The 27,533-nt window shown below is 40.3% G+C and overlaps 1 protein-coding gene across 2 annotated transcripts; it reads right to left on the bottom strand.

Moving 5' to 3' along the window:
- Positions 1 to 27,533, bottom strand: sip3 (septin interacting protein 3). 2 transcript variants are annotated; one of them, XM_076202694.1, is made up of 12 exons: positions 27,270 to 27,533; positions 20,690 to 20,782; positions 18,918 to 19,119; positions 17,173 to 17,403; positions 16,080 to 16,179; positions 15,665 to 15,807; positions 12,470 to 12,781; positions 11,998 to 12,174; positions 11,453 to 11,527; positions 9,741 to 9,889; positions 8,243 to 8,625; positions 1 to 3,354 (listed from the first exon to the last, which is right to left on the bottom strand). In XM_076202694.1, the coding sequence occupies exons 1-12, from the start codon at positions 27,408 to 27,410 to the stop codon at positions 3,189 to 3,191; spliced, it is 2,172 nt and encodes a 723-aa protein (XP_076058809.1). In that variant the 5' UTR covers positions 27,411 to 27,533; the 3' UTR covers positions 1 to 3,188. The 2 variants fall into 2 exon arrangements, 1 of the variants encoding a protein (XP_076058809.1); XR_012967328.1 differs by having other exon boundaries at positions 3,221 to 3,354; positions 7,564 to 8,625.

The raw sequence follows: 27,533 nt of genomic DNA, 5'->3' as shown, positions 1-27,533 counted from the left end.
GTTAAAATATTTGTTTTATTATTTTCCACTTGTAACATCAGGTTTCAACATTCATAAAATATTGCTTTCCTGAATATACATCAAATGCAGCCTTTGCATTCAAAGGGTTTAGCTTTCTGCAGTAAATATAACTGTAGTCCATATCTGTGTTCGACCCAAGCCCAATCCTTGTGTTCCAATGATCCTGACTACACTTTGTGACCAAGAGATATTATTGAGGGCCACACAATTCCTACAATTTAATGACAATTCAATGATCAGAAATGGATACCCACTTTAACTCACGCTGAAAATCCAACAACCATTCACAATGGAGCACCATATCTTACAGAAGCAATGTAGGAATGACTTAAATTATATGTAAGCATTTTTTTTTAAAGGAAAAAAAAATCATAACAGTAAAAAATCAGAAGTCTGAAAAGGACTTTGAAAAGAGAAGGGAAATTCGGAGGTTTTGCAAAATTGACACATAAGCTGGTCTTCATAAAATCTACACTTTACAGGCCGGACTCAAAAGAAGACAGAAAGAGCAAGAAAAAATACTGCAAAATGAACCCACAAATAAGGCAACTCATATATACACTGGCAATAAGGCATTTCAATGGACAACAAGATCTGGTATGAGAAAAAGATGGCCCACTGGTGTCACCCTATAAAAAAAAAAAATAATAATAATACATACATACATATACTAAGGGCTTTTTCCCCCTTACAAGGGAGGTAGCCAATGTCAAAAGGAATAACTCCACTCCCACCTACTCCACCCCCTTCACCACCCCTCCCTCTCATCTTGGCTCCTCTCTGCATCTTGCCCATCACCCTGGGTCAGAAGCAATGTAGTAAGACACACCACATCCACAGCAAGGCCACTTCATTTCATCGGCAACCCCCCCTTCTCCATTCCCTCATGCAATAACATTGAAGACAGGGAGGAATCCCTTTAGGCCGCATCAAAATATCATTCATACATAACCACTCCCTAACCCCCTAGCCCTAACTTGCATCCTTCCATGCATCACAATATCATCCATTCTCCACTCACCCCATCTTCTGCCTTCTCCCTTTCTTCCTCAAGACATTCCCCTCTTGCTCAATGCCCCTTTTACTCCATCCATACATCTCATCTTTGATTGTCCCCTCATGTTCACTCCATCCACCTCTGCCATTCACACTTTTCCCTAATTTTATTTCTTCATTCATTCTTTCCAGGTGTCCAAACCATCCCGATATTCTTTCATCAACCCTATCTCCCATCTCCTTTTCTGCTCTTACTCTCCTCTTCACCTCCTTGTTTCTCACTCTATCCAACCTTGTAATCCCTACCACATTTCACACATTTCATTTCAAACACATTTAAACTCTTATGTTCCATATTTCTGCCCTAAACAGTGCTGTCAACACCATCACCTCTTCATAAGATCTCCTCTTAGCATCCATTCCCAAATAATTATAATGACAATAATAATAAATACATAAATAAAAGCCATTATCTTGATCAGACACCGAGACAACCAAAATACCACACAGTTCTGTTTACATGTCTATTTTGACAGTGACAGCAAGTACGTACACGAAAAACTGGGAGGAGAAAATTCCTCCAAATATCAAAACAATCCAAAAACCGAATATTCTGGACGTGAAAGGCCATTCTGCTCATCACTGCCTGGCCCTACCCAAACTCTAATGCTCTCTCTCTCTTCCTACACGATCACAACTAAATGGCTCCTTTGGCCGACCAACCTTTCTCGACCTGTACAGCCAGTCTTGAACTCGTCGCTGTGCCCACACAACTGGCCACATGTATTTGTATTGAACAGCTTGAACTGGAACAATGATACTGGGAATAGGAACAAAAGGTCTTGTGTTACGGTTCCAAGTGTGTTTTACTGTGATGTATGTATGTGTCTGATGTGTATTTTAAAGTGTTTCAGTGCTAAGTGTACTGCATGTGTATTTTGAAAACTGCCCTCAACCTGTATGTAGTGCAACCGTGTCAAAGTATGTGATTATGCATTATGTATACCAAACCATGCCTCTGTTTACAAGGATTATATCAGTGTATACTGATTATGCATCTTGTTTGAAAATATGCCTTTGCATGAAGTCATTGTAACGTGTTTTTGGTAAATGTTCCTTTGAAAATTGTAATTGTAATCTGATGTAAAACAGCAGTGTATCATGTAAAGTGAATTTCAATGTACAATGGTCTATACTTTCTTGCCATTCTCATTAGGCCTCGAGTATTTGACTGGAGACCAACAATGATTACCTGCTCGTGGTGGTCCTACAAAACAGGTGTTGAGGGATATCAATTCCTTGTGGACCACCTTCAAAACCCAAGAACACCCACACATCTACTCAGAGATGACCCTCTCGTAGAGTTAGCCCATGATCCTTCAACCAGGCCTTAGATATCTCTATCAAGTTCACCTATTTCTTCTCTACTTTCTCACACATGGAGAATTGACAACTGGCAAATGTTCACTCTTACTCCCTGCAAACACAACATGGACAATGTTCCAATACCTTTTCCCAGAGATCTACAGGAAGACCTGAGGATCACTAATGGCTATCATGAAGCTGCAGGTTCCCAGTAAGTAAAATTCAAGGCAACAGTTTTTATCATAATCATGTGACTTTTTTCTTCTTTATAATATATGAAAGTATGCTAAAGATGTGCCTTTATACCATATCCACCAGATAATGTGACAGGTAAGTGCTTTCCATACCTCCTCAATGGCCCACATAATGTGACCATACCAGAACACAATATAGTGTTTGTCTTACAATCATACATATATTTCAGTATGGAGTAACGTACAAAAAATTATTCATACATTGTCTACAATACCCTATATCCAACACTTTGCCTCACTCTCATCCCCCTGGGTGTGTGATATCGTACTCATGTACATGTATGTTTGCCTGTATACATTTGGGTGCACACGTGCATGAATGAGAATGTACGAGCCTATATTCAAATATGTATTAAAGTATACATGTATATATATACACAGGAATGCAGTTTTTGTGTGAATGGCGATGAACTGTCCGTGGCCAGGATGCACTCAAGTAGGCTGGCTAGGTAACGGCAAGGAGCAGTGGATCACAGGTTCCCCCGTTACCAAAGTGATCACATGCAATCCACCTTTTTAAAAGCACACTGACTAACATTTAACCCTATACATTTAGGACATAGTGTTTTGGCTTGAAAATCTCTCTAGCCTTCTTCGACGTATCTCTGAAGGATCGTCGGAATCCAGGTTTGAGGGGTCTAGAGTAGAAGTGGCACTAGATGAGCTGGGAAAGGTGGAAGGGGTAATGGTTGATGAAGCTATGCTGGAACTCTTCTCACTGTCAGAAAAAAAAAGAAAAAAAATTTTCATCAATATATGTCCTTCAGTAAAAGTAACAGTAACACACACACTAAAACGAGTCACCACGAGCATAGCTCCCCTTCCCGTAAAATACAACTAGGTAAATCCACACAACATACAATAATTTAAGAATAAATTAGATATTGCGAGATGAGGTGAAAGGGGCTTTGGGGAAGAGGGGAATGTCTGTTGAGGAAGGATGGGAGAGGACAGATGACAGGGGTGAATGGAAAATGGTAGTATATGGATGATGTGATGCATGAGGTAGAATGGATGGGGGGATGGGGGGTGAGATAGTATGTGTGAGAAAAATTTGACGCAGCCCGAAGGGATTTTTCCCTGTCTTCTCCTTTTCTGCGTGAGGGGACGGAGAGGGGGGGTCGCCATTTTAATGAAGTGGCCTTGCTGTGGATGTGCTGTGTCTTGCGATACTGCTTCTGACCCAGGGCACTGGACAAGATGCAGGGATGACCCGTCATCCAGGAGGTGCCAAGATAAGAGGGAGGGTAGAGGGTGGAGGGGAGGGGAGTGTATTAGGGAAGGAATGGGTGGGGATGGTTTTTATGCCTTTGATTTTTGGCTACCTTCCTTGTAAGGGGGAAAAAGCCTTTGGTATACGTATTGATTAAAGAGTGTAATGAGGAATAGACATTTAGGAATGGATGCAAAGAGGAGACTGTGTGAAGGAGTGATTGTGCCAACAGCACTGTATGGGGCAGAAACTTGGAACATAAGAGAAGAAGAGAGAAGGAGTTTGAATGTGTTTGAGATGAGGTGTCTGAGAAGTATGGTGGGGGTTACTAGGCTAGATAGAGTGAGAAATGAGGAGGTGAGGAGGAGAACGGGGGTGAAAAAGGAGCTGGGAGATAGGGTTGATGAAAGAATATTAGGATGGTTTGGACACATGAAAAGAATGAGTGAAGAAAGACTAGTAAAAGAGGTATGGAAGGCAGATGTGGAGGGAGTGAACATGAGGGGACGTCCTAGGATGAGGTGGATGGATGGGGTGAAGGGGGCTTTGGGGAAGAGGGGAATGTCTGTTGAGGAAGGACGGGAGAGGACGGAAGACAGAGGTGAGTGGAGAATGGTTGTATATGGATGATGTTGTGATTGCATGAGGAGGAATGGGCAGGGAGGTGGGGGGTGAGTTGGTATGTGCGAGCAACTTTTGACGCAGCCCGAAGGGATTTCTCCCCGTCTTCTCCTTATATGCAAGGGGGGACGGAGAGGGGGGGTCGCCGATTTAATGAAGCGGCCTTGCTGTGGATGTGCTGTGTCTTGCGACACTGCTTCTGACCCAGGGCGGTGGGCAAGGTGCAGGGATGACCCGTCATCCAGGAGGTGCTCAGATGAGAGGGAGGGTGAGAGGGGTGTGGAGTGTATTTAGGGATGAAATGGGTGGGAGTGATTTTATGCCTTTCCCTTTTTGGCTACCTCCCTTGAAAGGGGGAAAAAGCCTTGGTATATGTATGTATGTATACGTATGTACAAAAACAGGTCACTACGAGCATAGCTCCCTTTCCCATATAATACAACTAGGTAAATATACAAACACGCACCTGGACACACACACTTCCCTGTGTGCTGTCAGAGCGAACAGAAGGCTAGTGAATGAGCTGCAAGCCAGCGATTTTTTCGCTAAGATCAAGGAAACACCTATGTTTATATTTACGGTGAAGAAGTTATGGCTTTCAAGTGACCACTATGGTGATAAAGTATCCAGGTTGATAAAGTGTATTGACATAGAGAATGGAGGAAGGAAGAGGAGAAAGAAAGAATAATGAACCGACAAAAAGAAGACTAGACATGAGGGGAGTAGAATCCCCACTTTGAGTGATACCAAAGAGGACTTGTTTAAAAGACACCCTAAAATCAACTCAAAAGGTGGGAAAATAATGGTTTTTCTGGTTTCCAAAGAGAAAGAACAATATTAGGTCAAGGGTTAGATGCAGAGAGGGAATCTAGGTATAGCAGTATCCTAAGAAATCGAGACATTAACGACGTGATGGAGGAATTAATAGATTTAATAATACGTTATAGAGCAATGCACAGAGAAATGACTAATCTACTAAAAGCTAATTAAGAAATGAACAGAGAGCTTAATGAACTAAAAAGTGAACTAAGCATGATCAGAAGTGATAAGAAAAGAAAAATGAACTCGAGAAACAAAATTGAGGAACTGAAAAAAGAGGTCAAAGAACAAATATAAGCAGAGACGGATCTCCTAGAAATAAAAAATCAGTGGAAACAAGAACAAGAAAATCAGAAAATAACATTTAAAGAAATAATACATCAGCTGGTAGAGAAAAATCCTAAAGAAACAGTAATTAAAATAATTAAAGAAAAGGAAAATTGGGTAAGAGTCACAGTAGATGAAAAAAAAAAGTGCATTGTAGTTTATGGTAAAGAAAAACATAATGTATGCAAATATCAAGAGAAAAAGAGAAAGAAATTGCATAGAGAATTCAGAAAGTGGTTCAGGAAGAAGGTCAAGATTTCGACAAATACATTGACGAGGTGCATAGAGTGGAACAATACTCGAGAAAAACACTATAGGCCACTAAAAATTAAACAAAGGACTCAAATGATAGCTAAAGAAGTACTATCAAAAGCAGCAAACCTAGCAAATAGTGAAACATATGTATGGATAAAAAAGGAATTGAGCGATGAGAAAATAGAAAAAAAGAACTTAAAAATGAAGCAAAAAAAAAAAATGTTGACTGAATTTTTTTTTTTGAGTACTGGACCTGAGGCTGAGAAAATGATGCATAAAAAAAAAAAAAAAAAATGAAGAAATTAAAAATAACATATACAGTGGCCGCGAAAAGTTTGGGCGCAAAATTATAGGCTCCCCAGCTTTCCCCTAAACTCAAAACATGCGAAAAATACAACTTTCCACCCAAACTTTTCGCTATTTTTCTATGCTAGCGTTTGTACCCGTATTTAGCCGAGACAATACACACTATTTGGCAACTCTGTTTAGGCACACTCGATGTCACATGGAGTCAGTTTCTAAACATCTCTCACGGAGAGTAGTCTTTTTTTTGCGGTGGTCTCTGTTTTTGTGCCTTGATATCTCCGTAATGGGAAGTGGTAAAGAGCTGGAAAGAGACACAGTTGTTACAATCATAACCCTCTATAAGGAGGGTTATAAGTGTAAAGATATTGCTACTCGTGTGGGAATTGGAGTGCGTCAAGTGCAAAAGTGGACCAAGAAATTTCGAGACGAAGGAAGTGACATCATTCGTACTCCAAAGCATCGCTCTGGTCGGCCAAGGAAGATATCAAATCGTACTTCTACGGTTCTAACTGCCTCCTACGGTTATTAGGAGGCAGTTAGAACCGTAGAAGTACGATTTGATATCTTCCTTGGCTGACCAGAGCGATGCTTTGGAGTACGAATAATGTCACTTCCTTCGTCTCGAAATTTCTTGGTCCACTTTTGCACTTGACGCACTCCAATTCCCACACGAGTAGCAATATCTTTACACTTATAACCCTCCTTATAGAGGGTTATGATTGTAACAACTGTGTCTCTTTCCAGCTCTTTACCACTTCCCATTACGGAGATATCAAGGCACAAAAACAGAGACCACCGCAAAAAAAAGACTACTCTCCGTGAGAGATGTTTAGAAACTGACTCCATGTGACATCGAGTGCACCTAAACAGAGTTGCCAAATAGTGTGTATTGTCTCGGCTAAATACAGGTACAAACGCTAGCATTGAAAAATAGCGAAAAGTTTGGGTGGAAAGTTGTATTTTTCGCATGTTTTGAGTTTAGGGGAAAGTTGGGGCGCCTATAATTTTGCGCCCAAACTTTTCGCGGCTACTGTACATAGAAGGAATGCTTTCTGGACTAAACAAATTAAGTGACTATTTATTAACAGAGAAACGTGACATAATGGGAATTGTGGAGACAAAATTAAAAGGTCCACTACCATCTATATAACCAATGGATGAAAAATAGAACAGAAAAACTGGGTGGAGGAATCATGTTTTTTACTAAAAAATGTTAAAATGGGACAAAGATAACAAAGGAAAAAATAATGTAGAATTTATTATGATTACAGTTGAAAACGGAAATATGAAAAGTAGAAAATTTATAGAAGTATATGTGCCCATAAAAAACACAGGCTTGGACTAATACAGATCATTCCAAACTAGTGGAAGACACACTGTAACTACCTTTCCCTTCCTTTCCTCCTTCGCATTTGGCAACTCCCTAAAATACTTTGCCCATCTTCCTCTTATTGCCGTCTCTTCCATTATCATCTCTTTATCTGCCTATTTTACCTTTTATTCTCTACTTGATTTGCCTCCTCTTCCTCTCTTAATTTCTTTCCAAAACATTTTATCCTTTCAAAATTTTCTGAAATAATCTTACCCCATTTCACATCTGCTCTCCTCTTTGCCTCCTTTATGTTATGCTTTAATTCTCCCTTCTTTTCTTTTACAATGCAAGTAGTGTGATGCATTGTACATATGGCAGCCTATGTTGTGGGCGAGAATTTGACTCGTACTGAAGTGGTTAAGGAAAACTTTGTATAAATTCCTTTTAAGAGACAAATGGGTGCAGTGTTGGTGCATGCCTTGCCTGGTTACTCACTTGTGAGAGATAAGAAGCCTTTTGGTATATAGATACATATACGAGGTATGTATAGGAAATGGCAGCATTTGAATTTCATGGTTATTGATGGCTGTACAGGGATGATCCACAGGAACCAAAGATGAGAGGAAAATGAGGGTGGCGGATGGGAGTGGTGGGTGGTAGGAGTGCATGCTTTTGACTTGACTGCCTCCCTTATACGGGTGAAGAAACCCTTGGTATACAGATAGATTGCTGCGAAAACATGGGGCACTTCACCTCGTAGACGAGTTCAACTCTGGTGAAGTATTGCTGGCAGGTACTGGCGTGCTCTGGTCAATGGCCACAGCTTCCATAGCATCTTCCACAATCACCTCCTCCTGTGAAGGCTTCTCATCCTTTGGAGTTGATGTGGTGGATTCTCTTTCGTTACTCGGAATATCACTTGTATCGCTGCCACCTTCTGCGGTAGTCACTCCATTCTGGGAACTGCTGGAGGTGGTGGTGGTGGTGGTGGTGGTGGTGGTAGTGGTGGGTTTCGGTGATGAAACTGTGGGGGTTGAAGATGGCGCTGGAGTTGATGTAGTTGATGCTGATGGAACTGCTGAAGTTGATGGCCTCTGTGCATCAAGTGAGGCAACAACTGTGGCATACTGATTCATCTGTAAACAAAAAAATGAAAATGCAATCCAACATATACTGGTACACTCCCAGATACATATTAAAATAATTCTTACTTCATCTTATTACCAAAATTCTTACTAGGATGATTATTTCAAACGAAGCCAAAGGAAATGCATATTTGTTTATCAATCAGTCCATTGTCTTGTGTCTTCCATGATACCTATGGCTCCCAGGTAACCCTCAACAGCCAGGGGATTATCCCATAAAATAGGGGCAAGTGGAGAACACTTGTGTATGGATGATGATGTGATGCACTGAAAGGAGTGGGCAGGGGAATGGGGGGGGGGGGGGGAGTGTGATTGATATTTTGACACAGCCTGAAGGGATTTCTCCCCATCTTTTTTTCTGAACGAGGGGATGGAAAGGGGGGTCACCAATTAACCCCTTCAATACGGGCCACATTGCATGTCTGGCAGCATTAGCTGCCAGACGTGCGATGTTGCGTCATAATACTCGCATTATAAAAAATAAAGTCACTGCTCTATTGCTCGTTCTCTTTCACCCGTGAATTTTGATAACCATAGAAAATATGATGAAGCCAGTTTACAGAGTATGAGGGTCATGCAGGTACGACTACAATAAATATAATCAAGACGCCGACGTCAGCATCCTCGTATACCCACTTGCCACAGCCTTGCTGTGGATGTGCTGTCTTGCTACACTATTTCTGACCCAGGGCAGTGGGCGAGGTGCAAGGATGACCCATCATCCAAGAGGAGCTAAGATAGAGGGAGGGAGTGGGATGAATGGGAGTAGAATATGTGGGATAGAATGGGTGGGAGTGGATTTTATGCCTTTGTTTTTTGGCTACCTCTCTTGTATGGGGGAAAAACCCTTGGTATATGTATGGACACCCATATCCAACTACTATATCAACATGCAGGTCGCTATGTTCTTAAATGTTTTTGTGAGCCCTAAACAGCCAAGGTGGTGCCAAGATGAGAGGGAGGGTAGAGGGTGGAGGGGAGTGGAGTATATTGGGGATAGAATGGGTGGGAATGGTTTCTATGCCTTTGTTTTTTGACTATCTCCCTTGTAATTGGGAAAAAGCCTTTGGTATATGTATGTATGTAGGTAAACAGCCAATCCTAACCTGAACTACTGCAGCATCTAGGAGAGTTTGTATGTTTCGAAGAATGTTGATGCGGGCTTCAAGGTGGGTCCTTTCCCTTCCTTCCATACTCCGTAATTCATTCTCAGTCAGACTTGAGAAGTTGACGGGTGGTGCCGGAGGAGGGACATCTGCCAAGAAGAGTGAAAAATTAATTGGTAGAATAAAAACTCGCTTCACCTAGTCAGTACTTTTAGAACCCAGAAGTTTATGCAATATCTAACTGCAACTTAGCTTAATCTAACTTTCCATATCCACTCTCCACCAATACAATGTTGAGGTCTATCTATTGATTATACATACATACATATACCAAGGCTTTTTCCCCCTTCCAAGGGAGGTAGCCAAAAAGGGAAAGGCATAAAAACACTCCCACCCATTTCATCCCTAAATACCCTCCACACTCCTCCCACCCTTCCTCTCATCTGAGCACCTCCTGGATGACGGGTCATCCCTGCACCCTGCCCACCGCCCTGGGTCAGAAGCAGTGTCGCAAGACACAGTACATCCACAGCAAGGCCGCTTCATTTAATCGGCGACCCCCCCTCTCCGTCCCCCTTTGCATATAAGGCGAGGACGGGGAGAAATCCCTTCGGGCTGCGTCAAAATTTACTCACACATACTACCCCACCCCCCACCCCCCACCCCCCGCCCATTCCTCCTCATGCAGTCACAACATCATCCATATACAACCATTCTCCACTCACCTCTGTCTTCCGTCCTCTCCCTTCCTTCCTCAACAGACATTCCCCTCTTCCCCAAAGCCCCCTTCACCCCATCCATCCACCTCATCCTCATCCTCTATCGATTATACCATTGGCTTTTTCCCCCTTACCAGGGAGGTAGCCAAAGTCAAAAGGCATATACCCACCCCCATCCACTTCATTCCCACCTATTCCACTCCCATCCACCACTCTTTCCTCCCTCTCAGTTAATACAAATAAATTAGGTAATCTATCTTCACAGTTATAATAACAACACAACAATTGCAATCAAAAGATAATATACAGAATCTACTTCAACACACAAATTACAAAAACTGTGTGAATGCTGTAGGTTAATAATAAGTAGGTTAAGGAGTTTATGTACACTGGAGGGTGCATAAAGATCAAATATACTGTGTATAGTTTCAGTAATAGCAATACTATAGGTATGTGAGAGTGAAGGAAAACAGATGAATCCAAAGACTGGACAAGGCACGTGCTGGACGGAGGAAGGAAGGACTGCACATAGAATGGAAACAGAGGTCAAGTGGATGTGAGGAAAAAAAGAAAATAACAGTGGAGGAAGTAGATGTGCTGATGCTTGACAGAAACCATTGGAGGAGACATTAGAGGAAGAGGAGGAGGAGGAGGAGGAAGAAGAGGAGGAGGACAAGGAGGAGGAGGGAAGGAGGGAGAAGGAAAGATAAGAAAAGAAAAAATAAATAACCAAATAAAGATGTTTAACTGAATTTGAAAAGTCGATACATAGGAAGAGAAGGAGTTGAGGAAAATTTTGTTTTTGTTTTAGTTTATCCCAACAAAGCAGATGAAGAAGATTAGTCCTAACCTCCTCTATCATTTGGTTTAAGAGTTCATATACCCACCAGTGTGGTTGTATCTGTGACCCTTTACATGAGGGGAGGGGGGGGGATATGTACGTGTCTTTGTTTACAAGAACAAACAACTCTAGTACATCAGATAAATACTCACTGAATGGTGCAAATGGGAAGAAAGGTGGAAACATTCCCACAGGTGGTGCTGGGAAGGCTGTGCCAGCTCCACCACCTGAAATTCAACAAGAAACAATCATCTCATTACTCTAAGTACACATACTATTTACTGTATACACCAATTGACTCTTGCCTCTTACGAGGGATAAGGGGAAGGTTACAACATGCCGAGATTCCTCCCAAAAGAGAAATACATATAGAGAAACCCCCAATCCCTTCCATCCACCTTTTGGTGGTATGCAAGTGATAGTGTGCCTTGGCATACTATCTCCTTATAAGCAGAAAGAAGCCTATTAGTATATAGATGGTATGTGACAGTTATTATTCTAGACACATACATATGTGTACATAAAAAATTTCTGAGAGTTAAACATTGGAATGAATATATATATATATATATATATATATATATATACACACACACACTTCAAATGATAGATGTGATAACCAGTCAACAAACAAATACTGAGTTAAACCCCCAATCACAGTTCATAGACAATGTGCTCTCTGAGAGCGGCACCTTACCAGCAGTTCCTGCTGTAGTAGTTGTGGTAGCAGAGGTGGCTGTGGTGGTGGAACTTGAACTGGAGGTTGAAGATGAGGTTCCTGCCTGCTGCTGCTGTTGTTGTTGCAGTGGAAAGTTGAAGTTGAGGCCCATCATTGGGGGTGGCATGCCAGCAAACATACTTGCGAATGGGTTAGCTACAAGATAACCATTTGGTCATTAGCAAATGTGTGCTCTGACTCCATCCACTTCTGCCTTCCTACACTCTTTTTGTTTGACTTTCTTTGCTCATTCTTTCTATATGCCCAAACCACCTCATCACCTTTTTTCATCTACCTTATCCACCACCACCCAACCCTCGTTCCGCTTTACTCTTGACATTCATGTGACTTGAGGCTAAAAGTATCCCACAAGAGAACACAGTAATTGATATATTAAACAAGACAAAGCCAATTCTCCAACTGTGTGATGTACATCTAATTAACAACCTACCCATGGCATTTGGTTGTCCTTGCTGGGGCGGTGCAGCCATCTGTTGTGCCTCTTGGTTCTGTGGTTGGTTCTGCTGTTGTTGCTGCTGTTGCTGCTGCTGTTGTTGCTGAGATGCCTGTTGTGTCTGACCCTGAGGCTGCTGCTGTGCATTGGCCTCTGGTTGAGGCTGCGGAGCAGCATTGTCGTTTGTGTTGGCAGTGTGGGGGTGGCGCAGAATGTCCATGCGGCAAGTTGGACAAGTCTGCTGGCGCTGGAACCAGGAGCGTAAGCAAGATGCATGGAAGATGTGACCACAAGGGAGTTTCTTGGCTCCTGGAACACAGCAAATCATAAAAAAAATTATTTACCATAAACAATCCAATTCTATTTCTGAAAGACAATGTAAATATGAATCTCATTATTAATTCATACAATTTACAAATATACATAAAAAAGGCATTTCCATCATTTCTAAAAGCACATGCCAAATACAAATAACACTAAATACAGTGCATTTCCCTTATAACCAAGTACCACCTTAACAGGGGTGGGAAAGGAGGTGGCATAATGGACTAATGAAAGAGTACTGGGATGGTCTGCACACATGGAAAGAATGAGTGAAGAAAAATTAGTAAAAGAGATGTGGAAGGCAGGGGTGGAGGGAGTGAACTTGAGGGGAAAACCAAGGATGAGATGGATAGACGGGGTGAAAGAAGCGTTGAGTAAGGAAGGGATAAGGCTGTGGATAGGGATGAGTGGAGAATGGCTGTGTTATAGATGATACTGTAATGCAAGGAAAGGAGGGACTGGGGGTAGGGAGGGGTTGTGTGTGAATGGTATTTTGATGCAGCCCAAAGTGATTTCCCAGTCTTCTCTTTTTCTGCATGGGGGGATGGAGAGAGAGGAGGGGGGGGGGTCACCAACTGCCTTGCTGTGGATGTACTGTGTCTTGCTACATTGCTTCTAACCCAGGGCAGTGGGCGGGATACAGGGAAGATTCATCACCCACAAAAGCTAAGAAGCGAGGGAGGAAAGGGTGGTGGATGGATGTGGAATGGGTGGGAGTACGTATGTGCCTTTTGACTTAGCTACCCCCCTTATAAGGGGGAAAAAGCCCTTGGTATATTGATAGATAGACCACTTTAACACAGATATGAATACATGCCACATCACACTGAATAAACACAAGATCTTTTTCAATCAATCCATCCCCAAGTCTTTCTTGCAGGAAACCCATGGCTCCCAGGTAACCAGCAACCCACAAGTCACTCGAGGAAGAGATAATGTGTTGCTGTCTGGGCAGGGCTAGAGTAGGATAGTGTTGGACGAGGTTTTCAGTGCCTTCTGTGTGATGAGGCAGCTTGGGGCATCTGGGGCATCTAGGGCAGTTTGTTTCGGCCAAAGTTCTCTCTTATGGCACTGTAGATTCTTGCATCATTATCAACTTCCATTCCTTCGCAGAACATGACCATACCACATACCACCTTCTGGCTACAATAACGCTGAATTGCTATATATCAATATTCTATCTATATACCAAGGGCTTCTTTCCCTTATAAGGAGATAGCCATGTCAAAGGTATGCACCCACTTAAGAAAAAAACTGGACGTGGAGAGATACGAAAACGGGTCACTACGAGCATAGCTCTCGTCCCGTAAAATATAACTAGGTAAATACTTCCACCCACTCCACTACCCTTGTTTCCCTCTCATTTTAGCTTCTTGTGGATATAGATGTTAACCATCCACAAGACCGAGACCATATAAAACGTACTACATCCTATCGACCTATGGAAATTGACACTCCCTTCAATAAGCCATCCCCAATTGCTAGTTCCAACTAGAGAATGACTGCAATTGGAGGCCACTTACTCAACAATGACACAGGAATGTTTTCTAGAGATTATGAATGATTCACTTCTTTAAAGAAACGTACATTACTGGTCCACCCTTTCAGGAGAGCCATATCTAGATCTGGTATCTACATCTCATCACGATAATCTAATCAGTGACACTGTCTATATGCCAAGGGCTTTTCCCACTTATAAGGGAGGTAGCCAATCAAGATACACACCCACTCCACTCCCATCCACCACCCATTTTTTCCACTCTCATCTTAGTTCCTCGTGGATTAAAGGTCCTCCCTGTCTCCTGCCCAATGCTTGGTCAGAAGCAATGCAGCAAGCCACAGTAAAAAAGTGAGGAGAACCTTATCTATATCTAGTAATTACATTTCTTTGCAATAATCTAATCAGTGCTACATACATACATACATATACCAAGGCTTTTTCCCCCTTACAAGGGAGGTAGCCAAAAAGGAAAGGGCATAAAATCATTCCCACCCATTCCATCCCTGAATACACTCCACACCCCTCTCATCTTGGCACCTCCTGGATGACGGGTCATCCCTGCACCTTGTCCACTGCCCTAGGTCAGAAGCAGTGCTACCTATCTATATACTGAGGGCCTCTTCCTTCTTATAAGGGAGGTAGCCTAAGGGAACCCATTCCACTCCCATTCCCCACCCCTCTCATCTTAGCTCCTTAACGATTATGGGTCATCCCTATCTCTGATCCCTACCAGGATCAAAACCAATGCTACAAGACACAGTACTAAAGTCCACAAATACAAATATAACAGTGACTAACGCTGCACCCATCCACCACTCGTCCCAAACCCAATCAAAATCCACATTTTCCCCTTTTACCTTTGCTCCTTGTCAATGAAGTGACATCCCTGTCCCTCTACCCACTGCCCAAGTCAGAAGCAATGGGTTCTTGTATGTTCATTATGTGGGTGTATGCTTTGCTCTACCCATGCCTTCATTAAGGAGATGGGCTTTTGGCACATATAGGTTTGTCTAATCATATACAAACCTATATACCAAATATACTAAATACCAAAGCCCCCTCCCCCTGATCAGGGGATGGCAGCGAAAGCACAAAACCACATAATAACATAAAAAACACTCAAATCAGGGGATGGCAGCCAAAGCACAAACCCATGTAATAAACATAAACCCCACCCCCATTTCAGCTCCTAGGGATGATGGGTTCCTGTCCCTATCGCACTGCATGGTACTAGGTTATCTCCACCTCAATTACACATAATAAAAATATATCTTTAGTGTTCTACGGATATCCTTGTGGAACATTGAAGTTCAGTTTGAGATCGATATAAAGAATGTGGAAGGAAAACAAAGAACATTCTCACTCACCTGTCGTCATTTCTTCTCTGCAAATGATACAAACATTATCGACAGCAGCAAGCTCTTCTCGTGTCGCATCGGGATAAAGTGTGTTCATGTTTCGGATCGCTCTTCGTGAAAGGATCACGTCATTCAAGGCCTTCTTGAATGATCTGTTGGGGTCACAAAGTTATGCTGTCAAATGCACTCACCATACAAGCTTACAAACAACAGTAAGGCTAATGCAAACACATCTTGATAAAAAAAAAACTATATATATATATATATATTATATTTATATATATATATACATAATACTACATTCTACTATATCCCTATTTTTATGCAAAAAGGCAGAAGAAACTTTGCTTATATTTTATCAGTTACTCAATTTGTAAATTCCTGACATGCAATCAATCTCATTATCTCTTCACATCTAACTCACCTCATGGTCAGGTACATGGGACGAATGATAAAGAGTGGGAAGGTATGGAACTTGATCATGATTATCATGAACACGCCATACAATATCACTTTTACCAATCCTACAAAACAAAATGAAGTTTACTTTATTATGCAATCTTATTCCTGGGGTAGGAAGGTGTTTAATGTGCTCTCCTTGTGTGTGTGAATGAAGTATATAATCAGGTTCAAACAGTGTATACATGAAGCCTTACTACCGCCACCCATTTCTGTGTCCATCACAGATGTGAAGCAGTCACTCGTATATGAGCAACCCACAGCTCTCATAAAATAGAACCTCGTGTGTGTATTGAATGTATAAATTCTACATATATACATACATATACCAAGGTTTTTTTCACCCTTACAAGAGTGGTTACCAAAGTCAAAAGGCATAATTCCACTCCCACCCATTTTATCCCCACTCACTACCTCTTTTATAAGGGGGAAAAGCTCTTGGTATATAGATGAGGTGAGGGAGGTGCTAAGATGAGAGGGAGGGTGGAGGGGTGTGGAGTGTATTCAGGGATGGAATGGGTGGGAGTGATTTTATGCCTTTTCCTTTTTGGCTACCTCCCTTGTAAGGGGGAAAAAGCCTTGGTGGTATATGTATGTATATAGATAAATAGATAAAATAACAATCATGAAAAACATTACACCAGAAAGTTTTAAGAAGGGTAAGTATAATGGAAAGATAGAAGTTAAATGATCAGATTCTTTTTCCCAGTGGAGATCAATTTCCAATAATAAAAATGCTGCAAGACTGTTCAATCGAGAAGCCCCTAAAGTCTATAAAATATTGTCTGCATAAAAACTATGCAATTAATACCTTATACAGGTTTAATAAATATAGAGTATCCATGAATATTGTTATTCACATTCTTATTTTCTATTTCTTTTGCATAACAATGGACAAGAAAATAAGGACCAATAATAACAGCTAAAAACATTATTTAGTCATAGTACATGCTTTCTATGGGGAAAAAAATCCCTATAATTATCAAATTCATGGGAATAATCACTTTTACCAACACTTTCTAATTTCATGCAATACAATGAGAGTGAAGTTTCCTTACCTATAAGCAATTCTGTATAAAGTAGATACACAGCTTTGTTTTCCCATGGATTTTCACTCTGCAAGTCGACCGTGTGACAGATGTACTTGACGGCAATATTGAGAGCCACTGTGAGAAGAATGGCATACTCGAAACCGAAAACCAACTGAACTGAAGGCCCACGGGTGATGGTGGAGTGATATGCGTGGTTGACCAAGATCAAGTCCAACAAGCTCAGCAAAACAAGCAGAGCTGTGAAAGGAAATAATCCAAAGTTCAACACTTATGTCAACACAACTCACTGAAAATTTTAATTATACCTTTCTCCCCGTCTTCTCCTTTATGCATGGGGGGACGGAGAGGGGGGGTCGCCGATTTAATGAAGCGGCCTTGCTGTGGATGTGCTGTGTCTTGTGGCACTGCTTCTGACCCAGGGCAGTGGACAAGGTGCAGGGATGACCCGTCATCCGGGAGGTGCCAGGATGAGAGGGAGGGTGGAGGTGTGTGGAGTGTATTCAGGGATGGAATGGGTGGGAATGATTTTATGCCTTTTCCTTTTTAGCTACCTTTCTTTGTAAGGGGGAAAAAGCCTTGGTATATGTATGTATGTATAAACTGTATGATGGTAAGGGTTTGCATGTGAATGGTTGGAGTTGAGTGTAGGGCTGCTTCAGGGTTGTATGATGTTGCAATGGATGTTCCATGTTTACATGGAGGGTGTGTGACTGGTAAAAGCTGAAAGTAAACATGAGCAAAAGTACTGTGACAAGTTGTACGAGGAGCGATGATAATGATGAGTGAGAAGTTGGTGAAAGTGAAGACCCTAAAGTATTTGGAGTTGCATGTAGCAGGAAATGGAGGGGTGGAGGTGAATTATAGTGTATGGAAAGCAAGTAAATGTAAGGGGTAATTGAAAAGTGCAATAAGAAATTGATATCCAGGGAAGAATGCAAGAAGGTTGTATGATAGAGTAATTGTGTCCATTGGCATTGTATGGAGTGATGTAGAATTTGGATGAAGCAGAAAGAAAGAGCCTACATACATATGAGATTAAACATTTAATAATGAGTAGCAGATGTAATGAACGTAGAAAAAGTGAGAAATGTGGAGGTCAGGTGAAGAGTGATGATGGAAAGAGTTGTCAGATTGTGTAGATCAGAGTGCTATCATGGTTTGGGCATATGGAAAGAAAGAGTGAGGAAAGAGTAGCAAAAATACATGGAAGGTCAAGAATGAGGTGGATGGACGGGGTGAATGCCATTGAATGGAAGAGCAATGTGTAGTAAAGAGAAGACTGTATAAAGAATAGGAGTGAATGGAGAGTGGTTGTTAATGCATTAGGAAATAATGAACCCTGAAGAAGAAATGTGTAAATTTCTCTAGTGAATGAGGTGGGGGTGGGGGGGGTGTCCCCATAATATGAAACAGTGAAAGTAAACTAGCTCAAGCTGTTGGGTCCTGCTGTGGAGGTGCTTTGTCTTGCTGCTTTGCCTTTGACCCAAACAGGATGGTAATGACCCTTTATCAAAAAGGAGAACTGGAGGGACAACAAAAGGGTTCTGGATAGGTGTATGCTTTAATTCACCTACCCACTCCCCCTGTATAAGAAGGAAAGATTTTTTGGTATATATGTACACATATGTATTTATGTAGACACACAAACACATTCAGATTTAACATTCATTTATGTCAAAAACTGAAGATTTTAGAATAATTATGAGAGCAAGTTCTGAGAACTTTAAAAAATACTCTGCAATATCACTCACATGTGGCCCTGACATGGAACAGGAGTGTGATGACTGGGGATTGCTCCATGTAGTCTACACGATAGTCAGCCAGCCAATGGAAAGCCTTGAGGAAAAGTAGCACAGTGAAAAGTGCCACAAACTTCGGAGAAAAATCATCACGGAAGACAGTGAAGGCCAAGCAGGTCTCCGTTACGGCATAGAAGGAACGCTCAACAAGATGCTGTGGAAAACATGTGAAAAAATGTAGTCTTGTTCTTTTCCATGCTGTGAAAAATTGTTGATGAAAAATAAAAGGAAAATTATTATTTCATTCATGCACATGTATCATTATATATTTATAAATCACTAAATTGCTAAATGGACAACCCACAATGTAGGAAAAACACTCATAAGTCAAAATGAACACCCAAACCCTTCCATCAGAAAAAATAAATAAAATTCTAAAGCCTCACATGATACATGTGACCATCAGTCAACACATCAAAGATATGACAGAAAAAAAAGAAAAAAATGATAACAAACATATAAAAATCAACCACAAGCTCAGGCTTTCAACAAGAAGAAAAATAATCACAGCCTACAAACAGTTCACAATAGCCACACTCCACTATACTTCCACAGCTTTGTTTCTAACAATCAGCAAAACATAGATATTCAAACTATACAAAAATCAAACATTGACAATAATTACACGATTCACTGAAGAAACCAAAACCCTTCCCAGTTCTATGCCACAGTCCTCAACCCTACCCACCCATCTCATTACAACACACACGCACAACCAGCAGAATGTAACAAAAAACACCCTCAGCATGCCATACAAACACACAAACAAAAAAACATTCACACTCCACCATCACAAAACAAAATCAAAACAGACCACCAGACTCAGTACTCCACAAAACCCCCGCAAACTTCAGCACCACAAGAATTCAACTCATGAAAAGCAAAAATTAAACTCGTACATTTGCATTCATAACACCACCCAGATCAAGACATTGCTAACACAGAACAGGTGTGGTCATAGAATCAAACTTCCCAAATGTAACCATCACACAGAGGACACTCAACACTTTATGCTATACTACCCCACATAATCCCCAAAGAACAACACAATATACTTCCCTTGAGCTTTGTTTTGTGTATTTTGTTAAGTATTTTTCTTAACCTACTTGTTTGACTTGGGAGATGCTTGAGAACTAAAATTTTTACTCTATATGCATGTGTATGTGTGTGTGTGTATTTACATATATATATATATATATATATATAATATATATATATATATATATATATATATATATATATATATATATATATATATATATATATATATATATATATATAAAGTCACACAATCAAAGGCACTTTCTGAATTGCATAAGGGTGGACAAATCAAGAATCAAAACCCGCCCCTTCACACATAACCTAAACCTTTTCCCCTTCCATTTTAGCACTTCTGTCCCCTATCACAATGCCTGGGTGAAAGGCAATGCAGTGAGGCACAGCTCCATATCTTAAGGCCCAACAGCTGGACCTGATTTAACTCCACCACTTCCTCATCATACCTTTATTTGCAAACAATCTTTCTCTATTCACTCCTATTTTTTGCACTAGTTCTTCAGCACTCATCAGACATTCCATGTGTATCCAAACCCCCTATATTTTTAAAATAAAATCAATAAGAATGATGATAATATATAAATAAAAAAGTAACACCACTATTCTTCATACCAGTACTTCTAACAAGTACCATATAACAACATGCAAGTTTAATGTCTCGCACTTACTTCAAATTCAGCAGCCCGTAGCTGTCCAAAGAACACCTTTTTCAAGAGTTTACCAAAAAGAATGACGAGTGTAAAGGCTAGGAGGTATATTGCCTGAAAAAAAGTGATAAACAATTACAAAAATGCTCTCATTTTATACATATGCATTTGTAAACGTACAAACACATACTATTAATGTAATGATACTGGAACCCTGACTTCTCACAGTCAATATGAGGAATCATCATGCAAGGAAGTCTTCATTCACATATGATGTTTCATTCAGTCTGCTTGCTAAGCCAATATATCTAATAAAGCTCTACTAAGTGACATATCACTAAGAATAAAGGCTTCAATCTCACATGATATTTCATTTGATACTTGTTCTTGGTATCTCCCACTTTCATACAATCCTCATGGTGGCCAATAATGGTCTTTAAGTCCACCCAAAGATCTCAATGGGAGGAAAAGTGTTGTATTTGTGGGTTTGTAATCCCTTAGTACAAACAGGTATGTGTGTGCGTGCATTTACCTATCCCAATTTAGTAAGTCTTCTCTATCAAGGACTTCCATGCCTTTCATAATTCTGTAGATGGTCAACAAGTCACCTCTTTCTCTTCTCTGTTCCAGAGTCGGCAACTCCAATTTTAACAATCTTTCTTCATATGAGAGTTTTGTTAATTCTGGGGCCATCTTCATAGCTGCTCTCTGGATTCTCTCAATTTTCCTTATATTCTTCTTTGTACTGGGTGACCAGTGTCTCTGCATACTTATCAATGTGACTAGTATTTTCTTTACCATTTCTTCATCCAAGTAGGTAAAGGCCCCTTTTATTGATGTTAGTATACTTGTCTGTGTGTGTGTTTATGTGTGTCTTCTTGATTTCCAATTATCATATTTAAATTTTAACTCCTATATTGTTTGAGCTTGGGTTATATCACTTCCTAAGCCATTACAAGTATTAATACAATTATATGAAAGACTGTATTTCCTCACATCCTTTAGACATGTGGTCTTTCTTAATTTGCTCCAATGACCTTTTAAAGCCCTCCCATCTTTAATCAGAAGATCTCTTCTGTCACTGCAATCTATCCCCTTTAGTTAATTGAACACTGTAATCATATCACCTCTTTCTCTTTGATCTTTCAAGGTTGGCAGACCCAGTATTTTTGGTCTCTCCTCATATGATTTATCTGCCAGGTTGGGGACCAGTTTGGTTGCTGTCCTTTGTATTCTCTCATCTTGTCTGTATTTCTCACACCGTGTGGGCACCATACTACTGACACATATTCCAGTCTTGGATGGATCAGAGTTTTGATAAATTTTTTCATCACTTCATCCATATAGTGAAATACCACTTTGATCTTCTGCAGTAGTCTGTATGTCCCTCCCACAATCTTGCTGATATGTCTTTTATCAACACTCCCAAAACTTTCTCCTCGTGCTTTTGAAATGGGTTCACTTCCCAAGGAATAGTTTAAAGGTGTTCTTTTGCCTCTACTGCCCATTTCCAATATTTTGCATTTTTTAGCATTAAACTTCATTTCTCATTCTTGGCTCCATGCATTAGAGCATCATCCATACACAACCACTCTCCACTCATCCCTATCTTCTGTCTTCTCCCATCTTTCCCCAACAGACATTCCCTGTCTTTCCCAATGCCCCCTTTACCCCAACCATCCATCTCATCCTTGGTTGTCCCTTCATGTTCACTCCTTCCACACCTCTTTTACTAATCTTTCTTCACTCATTCTTTGCACCACCCCATCCATGTATAAACTGAACAGCCTGGGCAACATAACACATCCCAGGCAAAGTCACAACTTTACCTTAAACTACTCACTTTCTCCATTTCTAATTCTAACACCAGTTCCACTACTCTTGTAAAAACTCTTGACTGCTCTTAACAGCTTTCCTCCTATCCCATATATCTGCAATTCCTCCCACAGTACTTTCATGTCTATCCTGTCATAAGTCTTTTCCAAATACATATAGGCCCAAAAACCATCCTTACCTTTTCCTAAAGCTTTTTCACACATCTGCCTTACCACAAAAATCTCACTTCACACAACCCCTACCTGTCCTAAACCCACACTGTTCCTCACCAATTGCTCCATCTGTTCCTCTAATACTCTCAATCAAAAACCCTCCCATAAGCCTTCCCAAATACACTAAACAAACTGATTCCTCTTAAACTAATACACTCACACTTGTCCCCTTTTCCTTGTAAAGTGGAACTATACAGGCACTCCTCCAGTCCTCAGGCACTCTACTCACTTTTAGACAAACATTAAACAACCTCACCAGCCAATCCACCATCACTGTACCTCCTTTTTTTTAGACAGTCCGCATGACACCCCTCTAACCCAGGTACCTTACCTGCTCTCATCATTTTAATAACTGCTTTCACCCCGTCTTTCATTATTTCCCCTCAATCTTCCTCACTCATCACTGTCATTTTCTTAGCACTTCCCACTGCAACTACCTTTCCCCCCATATCCTCCTTCACATTAAGCAACTCCTTAAAATACTCTGCCCATTTTCCTCTTATTTCTGTCTCTTCCATTATCATCTCTCCATCTGCACCTTTTACCTTTTCTTCTCTATTTGATTCACCTCCTCTTCCTCTCTTAATTTCCTTCCAAAACATCTTTTTATTACTTTCAAAAATTTGTCATACTCTTACCCCATTTCACATTTGCTCTCCTCTTTGCCTCCTTTATCTTATGTTTTATTTCTTTTCTTTGTAACTGTCATATGATTCTCTTGTCCTATTTTGTAACCAATCTAAGAATGCTTGCTTCTTCTCTTCTACAACCTTTTTTGCTTCCTCATCCCACCATTCACTACCCTTCCTTCTATTTCCTCTCATCCTCCCTGTTCCACACACTAACTATGCACACCTTGTGACTCCCTCCTTGAGCCATCCCCATTCCTCATCCACTCCTAGTTCTACTCTATCCATCACTCCCTTCCACTCCTCTCTCAGCTTCTCATACTCCTCCTTTTCTTTCTCATTTAAGCAGTTTACTCCAAGCACCTCCGTCTTCTCCTTTTATGCATGGGGGGACGGAGAGGGGGGGGGGTCGCCGATTTAATGAAGCAGCCTTGCTGTGGATGTGATGTGTCTTGTGACACTGCTTCTGACCCAGGGCGGTGGACAAGGTGCAGGGATGACCCGTCATCCAGGAGGTGCTAAGATAAGAGGGAGGGTGTGGAGTGTATTCAGGGATGGAATGGGTGGGAATGATTTTATGCCTTTTCCTTTTTGGCTACCTCCCTTGTAAGGGGGAAAAAGCCTTGGTATATGTACCTCCCTACCTTCCATCCTTTTCCTCTTTCTCCATCTATCCTCCACTCTCAACTTACCTTCCACCAAAAAATTATCTAATATTCCCCCACTCTCTCCCCTTAGAACATACACATCCAAAACTTCCTACTATTCTCCTGGTTACCACTATGTAATCCATTAAAGCTGTATCTACCACCCTCTCCTATGTGTACTTATGCTTGACTTTCTTCCTAAACACTGTATTTGCTATCAACTCCTTCTTGACACTAAATTTATATAAATGGCACATATTGCAATGAGTAAGTTTTCTCCTTATGAATTTGTTCACAAATATATTAAAATCATAGCTTAATAACCTCAAATAAAATAATCAAAAAGATATGACCTATACAGTAAGGCCTTCCATATTATGAGGTTTTTCTAGCTCCAATCTATGAATAGAAGTTTTTTGGGAATTGTTGTTTTTGTTGTTGATAGGCTGTCTGTAGTGATGAAGATTCAGGACACTGAGGCTGAGGTAATTGAATGCCCTTGTAGACTTCCACAAAAGGCCATCAATCCTCGGTATGTTTTATTTACCTAATTGTAGTATATGCAGTTGGAGCTATGTTCATGGGGTCTAATCTCCATGCACTGATTCTTCTACTTGAAAAGCAGTTTCCTAACATCTAAACAATTTCTTTCCATTATTTTTTTGGCTGTGATATCTTGTTCTTTCATCCCACAAATTCTCTCTTTCCATTTTTTTTCTTTTCCAAATATAGTTATCACTTCAGTGTAGATTGTCACAGTTAGTCTCTCCCCATTGTTTTATCAGTTAGGCTTGGGATCATTCTGGTTGCCACTTCTTGTATTCTTGGGTGGATATGGGTTGAAGGAAGCCTTGGGTAAAAGGAGAGCAGAGAAGGGAGAAGACAAGGAATAGATGTGAAAGGAGGTTGTGAGAGGAGCATAAACTGATGTACCATAAAGGGATTTCTCTTTGTTTATGTTCCCCATTTTTGCATGAGGGAACAAGGAGAGGCAGTTGCCATGTAAATGTAACAGGTGGCCCTACTGTGGATATGCTGTGCCTTGCTGCATTGCTTCTGATAATGGGGCCCAGATGAAATGGACACAAATGGGCAACAGATAGGTGGGGGGTCAAGTCTATGCTTTGGCTGGCTACTTCTTTATTAGGGGGATAATGCATCTGGTTTATAGATAGATTGTAACTTTCTATGAGGTGACTACACTATACTTACAGTTTATGGAGGAGCAGACTCATTTTTATCTTTCCTCATTACATCCTTATCAATATCATGAAATGCCACTCTTATGTTCATTAGCAGTATATATATATATATATATATATATATATATATATATATATATATATATATACATATATATATATATCGCTCATTCATTTCAACACTGACATAACTCAAAAAATGCTACTTCTCAGGAGAAGCAAAATAAACTTTTAATTATGTAATACAGTCTCCCATGGAACTTTTAAATGAGGTATTTAGCAATAAATTTTTATTTCATGATTAAATGTAGTACATGACATCTCATATTAAAAAATACATTATAAACATGCTTTGTGCCTATTTGAAAAATAAATTTGGAATTATGACGTTATTGCCTTGAGCGACATCTAGCGGCCAGTTTTGCTACTAGAGTTATGGCGTTCTTACCACAAATATAGAAAATGTTAAATTCAGTGGTATAAATAACTCAAAATCTTCCATTTTTGAGTTATGTCATTGTTGAAATGAATGAGTGATATATATATATATATATATATATATATATATAAATATATATATATAATTTTTCAACTTACACAATTTTCTGGTGATATATCACCCCTGATATCTAACTCTTTTTCCTCCATTGCTATTGTGATAGTTTCTTCTCCCGTTTTACAACTCCCTGATGGTTATTTTTATTCTGGCCAATTTCCATTTTTCTTTTACTTCTTTGTAATTACATTTATCTTCTATTTCTGGCCTCATTCGTAAACCATATTTAGGTCTTCCTATAATAATTTTCATTCCTCCTCACATTTCAATTTTTTCAAGTCTAACCGTTATCAGTGCTGTGAACCCAGTGAGGGGTAAATTAAGACAAGAGTATTCTCATCATTTCCCAACTTTGAAAGACCTTCAGTTAATCAGTCAATAAGCTGTTGCCTCGAGTTTTGTTATGTGGAAATAAAGATCTCCAGTTAATCAGTCAATAAACTGTTGCCTCGAGTTTCATTACATGGAAATAAAGACCTTCAGTTAATGAGTCAATAAACTGTTGCCTTGAGTTTCATTACGTGGTAAACCCACAGCCCCACAGTGCTTGGCAACAATCCTCACAAACTCCCACAGATCTCTCTGGGAAAAAACATTGGGCTGTTGTTTTTGTTATATCAGTGTGGGACAGCTTCTCTGTCACCGGCTCAACGAGGAGAGCAGATGCCGGCTGTCAGTCCTCTTTAAGAAATACAGACGAGGTTGATAAAGTGAGATCTTGGACCAGCCCCAAAGAACTGCTCTTCCTGACGGAAATGACGGGGTTGACAAGTTTTGACAATGAGCAGCTTTGCTGTCCGTCAAGCAGGATCACCATATAAAGGTACCCTACATTGGTCAATCAAAAGACCTTGAATCAGCAAAATCCACAGAATACAACTTTTTCAAACTTAAGTCGAGAGTACTGCCATCATTTCTCATTTTCAAATGATGCACTATTTACACTATGGTAGCTATAATTTTGTCTTAATTTACCCTTAGGAGGATGAGTGTAACCACATGAATCGTCTTGAAGATAAGGTAATGTCTCATCTCAGTACGTCATGAGCGTTGAGCATGATAGTCACAACAATCTGCTTCAATATAATCAATCTGTTATGTTTAGCTAAGCCTCTGATTCATCTATGGATAGTTATGGGTGGCCAAGGATGCCGTTCCACGGTATGTCAAATTTTGTATATTTTCCAATGGGGCAGATTTTGCAAATTTGGTGCCAATTTTTTCATCATTGACTAATGACATGCATTTACATGGTATCTAACCCTGTTAATCTTTATACTATATTCTTAAATAATCCTTCTTCATCCAATTACCTTTTCAATGGCACAAAATGTATCATAATTTTATTCTGCACTTCCATGTAACACAAAGATTAAAAATTGACAGCATACTTCTGGATCATTTTTACAATGAACTCTAAACCTTCAGATAAAAATATTGATATAAGCTTTAGAAAAAATCCTCTCAGATGTTTATTAACAAACCAGTAACACATACTGTAAAAGGAAATATTACTTACAGCCATACTCGGGTTGGACTTCGTTATGTAGACCACTGACGGATAGAACTGCTTCTTTTGATAATATGCATTGGCTATTACTGCTGCTGTAAGTGCCAAGGAGGCCATTGTTAGTCCTCCTACTGGCATTGGTGCCGGCATCGTGAATATTGTGATGCTCTACTTCTACCACAGTAAATATTACTACGTCCGAAATGACTATTCCTTGATGATATCAAACAGCTGACCAACCTTCTCCACCAACCCAAACAACTACGACAACAA

Source organism: Oratosquilla oratoria, chromosome 19, assembly GCF_046742065.1.
Source record: "Oratosquilla oratoria isolate Oo_2021 chromosome 19, ASM4674206v1, whole genome shotgun sequence".
NCBI classification, from domain to species: Eukaryota; Metazoa; Arthropoda; class Malacostraca; order Stomatopoda; family Squillidae; genus Oratosquilla; species Oratosquilla oratoria.
The sequence above is the reverse complement of the archived record's forward strand: the minus strand, read 5'-3'. Positions and strand labels throughout refer to the sequence as shown.

Bases quoted from the DNA above. Each gene is read 5' to 3' on its own strand.
- sip3 (XM_076202694.1), bottom strand. From the start codon at position 27,410: ATGCCGGCACCAATGCCAGTAGGAGGACTAACAATGGCCTCCTTGGCA. The intron at 20,783-27,269 runs GTAAGTAATATT...ACTTTTTTTCAG, and splicing joins AGTCCAACCCGAGTATGGCT to GCAATATACCTCCTAGCCTT. The intron at 16,180-17,172 runs GTAAGGAAACTT...TTTGTTTTGTAG, and splicing joins TTATACAGAATTGCTTATAG to GATTGGTAAAAGTGATATTG.